Source organism: Aulonocara sp. 'chitande type north' Nkhata Bay, linkage group LG12 (genome assembly GCF_057382095.1).
Source record: "Aulonocara sp. 'chitande type north' Nkhata Bay isolate Kocher_YH1m ecotype deep benthic linkage group LG12, A_spYH_male_GT1.1, whole genome shotgun sequence".
NCBI lineage: Eukaryota > Metazoa > Chordata > Actinopteri > Cichliformes > Cichlidae > Aulonocara > Aulonocara sp. 'chitande type north' Nkhata Bay.
This window is the reverse complement of record NC_141355.1, coordinates 14785023-14792029: the sequence shown is the minus strand read 5'-3', so window position 1 is coordinate 14792029 and position 7007 is coordinate 14785023. Positions and strand designations below refer to the sequence as shown.

The following is a 7007-nucleotide window of genomic DNA, read 5'->3' as shown; positions in this document are numbered from 1 at the left end:
AAAGTATTCTGATTCTGATTCTGATCTGATAGATGCCAGAGCAGGCTCCCAGTGTCATGGTTACTGCTCTACTCCTTTGTTCAAATTTAATCAACCCACCAGAACCACAGAATTCACAATCCAACAAGAATCTGAATGCAATGTTAAATTATACCACATGAAAAAAATATGCGTGCCAGCAATGCACCTCCCGGCCTTATTTAAATGCTAATGAAAGCAGACCTACCTGCACTGATGCAGCAGTCTCCCTGCTCGCCCCCTCATTAGGCGTGAGAGGTGAGCGGAGACAGGCAAGTAGGGCTTATTTACAAATACTAGCAGGGGTCTGGCCCCCGAGCTGCTGGGTCAGTGACGGAAGGAAGAACGACAACCTGAAAGGGGGTGTGTCTCATCACCTCCGTCCTGACATCTCAAGGCCTGCTTTAATATGCGCCCACCACAGCTCTTTACCACAGAAGCCAGAGGCAGAAAATTACCATAAAGCAAATTTACTACCAGTGAGAACTCTTCCTGCTGCACTCCAGAACAGCAGCCAGGCTCATTTATATCCATATAACGAGCTCCAAAGCACAGAGTTACCCAGGGAGAAGGAAACGGTGGTGTTAAATAGGAAGAGGACACATCACCACCGACTGGGGTGGGGTGGGGGGGTGGGGTGGGGGTGGGGGGACAAGGAGAGCCGGTGTAACAAAAGCTCAAACACACTACCCCTGTCAAGGGCACATTTATTTTTCCACAACAAAACACACAAACATGCAACAAGGTCATCACAATTCAATAAAGACCAATAGATTAAGAAGCCCTTTATAGTTAAATCAATGTCTCTGTATATCTTGCTTTTAGTTTATCTCAGTTTGTCCACGTGAACCATAACAATATGCAGACGCTGCCTAAGATTAAACAACAAAAACAGTGACTTGGAAAGGTCATTTAAAATGGGCACTTAAATTGAAAAACTTCAGATGTTTTACATGTCGTGGAAAGAGTGGGGAAAGCAGCAAAACGCTATCGTTTCCTCATTTGTGTAAATCAAAGCCAATACAGAGGGGGGGGGGGGGGGGATAAAAGATAAAAAGGGAAAATCCCTAACTAATAGGAATAACTTTCAGAACCACAGTGCTAACCACCAGAAAACCAGGGTGGGGTTTCTAGAGAAGCTAACATGTTTTCATATGCAAAAAACAAGAAAAACTCTGCACTATCAATACGCTTGCTCACTGTTTGGTTAACATGCACCTCTAAGAAACGTTACGGCATCTTTAAAGGACATGAACCTAAGCTTTGTCTACGAGACTCCCACTTTCACACACGCTCACACGGACGGATACAAACGTACAGCATAGCCACAGAAAAATGGTAAAGTATCACTTAGATAGAGAAGTACAGTTTGCAGTAGACACTACGAGAGTACAACTTCATATATACTTCATACGTTAGGACAAAGTAACTTCATCCCCGATCCCACCTCTAACCTCTAATGGAATAGCATGGGATGAAGAGCAATACAGCAAATGTTACATAATAGTTCTTTTTAGAGACAATCATTGAAAAAAAAGACATCAAAAATATATGTTTTTTTTATACATAGCATGTGAACATCCTTGGATTGCAACCTCTCTGTTTAGAAACGCAGAGGTAGGCGCCCCATAAAGAAAACATCCATTGTCATTTTGAACCAAAAACAATCAACCTTCTTCTTGCTACACGTAAATCATGTATTAGGTTTTAAAAATAGTAAATTGCATAAAAACCACCTCCTTCTTGTTTAACCGGACAAATACCAAAACCTTGATTTATACATCATTCCCACATAGATCTGTACACACCTGAAAAGTCTAAAGGGCCGGGCGTCGTTCACACTACAAGACCGACACGTGGAAAAGGAAAAAGCTGAAGAAGCGAACATTTGGATTTCTCTAGTGAACGAAATTTCACTTCACATGGAAAAGTTCCCTGATAGATCGGTAGCATTCTCTTTTGCTGTCCCATTGTATAAAGGGTGTCACAAATGTGCGAAGGAGAAAAGTTGACGTAGGCCAAAAATGTGAATGTTTTCAGCGCCTGGGTCAAAAATCACTCAGAAATACTCTTAATAGTTTGTTTACCATATACCATACCACAAACACAGAGCTGTGGCTAAAACAGCCTGAAAACAAATATACAGGTTTAAAGTATTTAAACAGATATTAATACTTAAATCTGCAACAACTGGCTTATTTGGTCTTAAGGACAGTGATTCGCTGACGATTCATTTAGAGTCATGATCCTGTCCACCTGATGAATGAAAAGTCCGAGCACTTTAGCTGCTAAATGCTCCACAGTGATCACAAGCGAGTTGTAGCATCTGCCATTCTTTGGGTTTTAAGAGCTTACTGTAGCTAAAAGCTACACAATGACAGCTTGTTTTACACAGGAGCAGTTTTCAGCAGGCTGATTCACATGCATAATGAAACCTTGTTTTAAAGTAATCCAGCAGTTTCTGTTGGCATCCTGTTGTATGCACACAACCCAGTGGTATTTTAATGCCTTAACCCTTTTTTAAAAAAAGCGATTACAGTGATTGTTGTGACCTTGGATAGATTTTAAATCTTTTGTTTGTTGCTCCTGGGCGAAGAAGAGCTCTATTTGAAGGTTAACAACAGCTGCATTCAAGAAAATTCGTGCCTGAGAAGCAAGAGCCACAAAAGTGTCCTTTTTGAAAAATGGAGACGCTAGCTCACAGACAACACAGGCTCCACTACTCATCTAGTGAAAGTGGACTTTAACAGAATAACAAAAGATATTAAAATATATTCATAAGTTTGGGATAAACAGCTCACACCACTTTGTGTCTTCAGCATTGCCACACTGCAGCAGGGATGTGGCCAGCTGAAATAGGCTCATGGTGTATGCTATATGTAGATGAAACTTTGGGTAGTCCATGGATGCATATGCAATTTTAGTAATGTGTGGCGATATTTATTAAGATTTTTCAAGAAAAAAATTTGAGTAGAAGTTTCATTGAGACTGAATTATGAAGCCGGTCAGTAATCTGTCTTAAATATACTGCTCAAAAAAAGTTAAAGGAACACTTTTCAGAGTACAGAATCAAGTCAGATAAACTTCTGGGATATTGATCCGATCAGTTATGCAGCAGCGGTTGTTATTTTTAACCACGTTTCACCTTTTTGGTGTCAATGAAATTAATAACAGCGGCACTAGAGGGGCAATAATGAGACAAAAAAGCAATACTTTTACAGATAAACATTTTCCCTCATCATCTTTTCTGACAGTTTTTTTTTCACTACTTTTCCATTAGGGGTTACATTAACCTGCAGAGGTTGCACAGGTAGTCCAGCTCCTCTGAGGTTGTGCATCAATATGTGCTACTGCCAGAAGGTTTGCTGTGTCTCCCATCACTGGCTCAGGAGTCCAGAAGTTACTCTAGGAGAGTCGGACATGGTCTTGAAGGTCCTTAACCCATGAACAGGACCCGTATCTGCTCGCCTATTCTCACTGCCCAACACTTTGGAGCCCAAATGGCATTTGCCATAGAATGCCAGAACTGGCAGGTCCATGGTGTCTGTAACACTGTTTAGCATCATCAGTTTGGTGTTGTGTCAGTGATGATCTGAGGGACGCACTGACTTCTACAGGTCAGGCAACAACACCCTGACTGCCATCAGGTATCAGCGTGAAATCCCTTGGACCCACTGTCAGACCCTACGCTGGTGCACTGGGTCCTGAGTACTATTTTTAATTTCCCTCAAATGATGTGGCATCCTTTCATTCCTAACACATTATGGAGTCCATATCAGTGTAAACATCCAGCATAACTTTTTTGCCGTTGATATCTGATGTGTTTTCAGTCTTACTTTAATTTTTTTGAGCAGTGCATATTAAATTATATTTAATTTAACCTTAAATATCTTTCCTAATATCTATATGAGATCAAATCATTTGTATGAAAAGAGTTTTATAATTAATCCATGTATCTGGCTTAGACTGCAGTTGCAAACCAAACAGCTGTGATTATTTTAATTGCAGATGTAAATGGAGTCCTGACAAACACACTGGGTATGCATATGCATGTGCAAATTCTCTTTACCAACACAGTGGCTGCGACTGAGGCATCACTGACATTTAAATGTATATTTCCACACTGCTGTGCTTTGATGCGAGAGTTAGAAGTAGCACTTTTCCACTGATGTGGTGCTAGCGCTTGATGCAGAAAGCTTTTTCATGTTTCTCTCATAATAAAATGGGACTGGTACTGGAGGCAAAAATCAGGCACTGCCTCGCCACAACAAAATAGCTGTCAGTGGCAACGGGAGGCTCCACAGCAAGAAATTCACGGATGATTTGCAGATGTAGCCCGCAGATCCTGTCGGCTGTGATTTCCTCTTTTTCTGCCGCGCAACAGTATAAAATGCAAAACTAGTTCTGAACTAGTACTGACATGGCACTGCAGGAGGGAGGGGAAGAATTTAAAGTGACAAACTCTGTGTATTCTTGTGTTTGTGACTCACGCCTAACTAAGAGAAACCTCACCTGCTTAAACAAACTCTTAAGAATATTTTGTGATTGGATCTTGAACCCAGGCTGTTTTCACCTTCAGCTTTAACAAAAAATGGCTGACAACATCTGTTCCCACGGAACGTAAAAAAAAGGCCAACATGGGCCATCTTCATGCCGCTAAAGCTGCCCCAGCAATAATAAAGACACATTTACTGTATTTATTTGTGTCCCACGGGGATCAACTACACAAGGTCTACATTAAGGTCATGACAGCAGAATACGCTAAGACTACTTGCAATATAAGACGTCCATAACAAGTCATACATGTTTCAGTCCCTGACATCCTGACAAATTTTTTTGCCAGATTTTATGTGACTCATGTTCATGTGCCTGTGTACAGATATGTGGGACAATCTGTATATTTTCTATATAGAAGAGTATAAAAATAAATTAAACTTACACCATTGACTCAAATTGAGTTTAAATTTAAAGGTATATCACATCTGCAAATATATTTTATATATTCATATATATATAGTTAAAGCATCGCAAGCCAGTTTATAAACATCAACTTAAAAAAAGATTAAGTTGCAATTTAAGACATTTTTCTAAAAACCAAATGACTTAATCAACAAAAATGTTGCCTCAAAGTGCTATGGAAGACTATGATTAACCCCAAAATCAAGCCCGCTGCTGGGTGACCCCTTAATAAACCTGACACCAACGCTCCCGCTCATTAAAATTGATCAGACATATTTATGGAGAATTATGCAGCTCTGGGTTATAATTTATCGCAGAGTAAATAAACATCACAAGATCTCCACCGAGGACCTTCGAAAAGTCTTTATCTCGCGAGCACTAAGTCTAAAGGGGGAGGGGGGGGAAGGGGGGGGGGCGTAGGAAAAAATAGTCCCCAGCCAACAACACACTCGACCAACATTTGCATGGTTTGTAGAACGAGTGCTCCACAGCTGAGGAGGAGGCGGAAAGCGGGGGTGAACAGATACATCGGGAAGCGCCCCAAAGACTCCAAAGTGAGCTCACGAAGGCGACGAGATGCTGCTCGTTTCCGAGGCTCAGCTGCTCACTGTGCGGGCACTTGAGCCAAGTACAACGCCAACAAACGGCAAACAAGCTCACAAGAGACTGCAGGCGAGCGGAGGAGCTCCCCCGAAAATGGATCTCTAAGGGAAAGCTGTTGGTGTTTGAAAGACAGAGGAACGTCCATCTGTGTGTTCAGCTTCTCTCCTCAAGGACTTAAAGCCAGCTTATTAATGCCTCCGAGCACACGATTGCACGCTCATCCCTTGTGTACGGTCAGCATGATGGATTGTGCCAGCGCCTGGGTTCGCTCCAACAGGAATAATAATAATGCAGCCTTTTTATTCACAGAGGTCATCGTCATCAGTGTGTCAACTAAACAAATGAGTTAAACCTTGGAGCAGAGCTTGTTTCATCTTATTTTATGTCTCCTCTCACAGACTGTCCACAAGGTTAACCATACAACACACAATTGTTACCAAACACCAATAATCTTCTAAATCTTAAGCTCTCTGGAATCTACTTCATGCACTACAGAACATACTTCCGTACGTAGAAAATAAAATACACTGACCTATCAGAAGTGGAAAATATCAGATTAACCATAAATGGCATCACTCCGGAGCCATGACCTGATTTTTCAAAAATGCACAACCAACGTTTGTAATGAATTCACTAAAAAAGTAAACTTGGGGGGAGGGAAATAGTTAATTTGGATTTCTTTGCGATTTTCTTAAGCAACAGCTGATCCGCTGACAGCTCACCCTGTCGCGTGTGTTTGCCTGACTTTCATTATGTTAGTCGGGGCCATGCATTCTGGAGTTCAGCGTTTTATAGATGTGCCTGTGTACAGTTATTAGCCCCTTGTCATTTTTCTTTGAGTGCCAAAGAACAGCATCAGTTTGACTTGAAAAAGGGATAAATACCTTTCACCTCAAGGTCCCAACATTCAGACAAGAATCTCTTTGCATCATTTACACTTTGAGAGACTTTGCCAACAGACAAAACTTGCTCAAGGCATGGATCTAGAGACAGCAGGGGGAGGGAGATTGCCTGGGTTACACAAACCAAAAGCCACCCTTTCTGCAGGATATTTTTGTTTGTGGGGAGTAAAGCGTTGTCGGCCGCATGTTGCCCGTCGTGCAGTGTCCCCGCTCTCTGGGAGATGGCGGGGCATGGGGGGTTTTGTTTCAGTGTACCAGTTCTGCTGGCCATCAGTCCTTTAGATTGTCCTCGCCAATCCCCTGGGCCGACAGCTCTGCCAAGACGTTGTCCAAGTAGTTGGGGTCGGGGTAGCCGTGACCGGTCAGGTTAGAGCCAAATTCTGTCTTGTGATGAATCTCGTTCCACACCACGGTGTCCGATTCGCCCGTGGTGCTGGATGTGCCAATGGTGAAGATGAGGCGTCGGTCCCAGGCCATGATCAGCAGCTTCAAGACCTGATGAGACAAGAACGAGAGGATGGTTTG

General features: G+C 42.2%; 1 protein-coding gene across 4 annotated transcripts in view; it reads right to left on the bottom strand.

Moving 5' to 3' along the window:
- Window positions 1-695: 695 nt before the first annotated feature.
- Window positions 696-7007, bottom strand: part of dtx1 (deltex 1, E3 ubiquitin ligase) — a 48114-nt gene continuing 41802 nt past the window's right edge. For all 4 annotated transcript variants that reach the window (XM_086313708.1, XM_086313709.1, XM_086313710.1 and 1 more), the window contains one exon: window positions 696-6977. In XM_086313708.1, the coding sequence (XP_086169834.1) occupies window positions 6753-6977 (225 nt within the window). In that variant the 3' untranslated portion in view covers window positions 696-6752. The remainder of the gene's footprint in view (window positions 6978-7007) is intronic.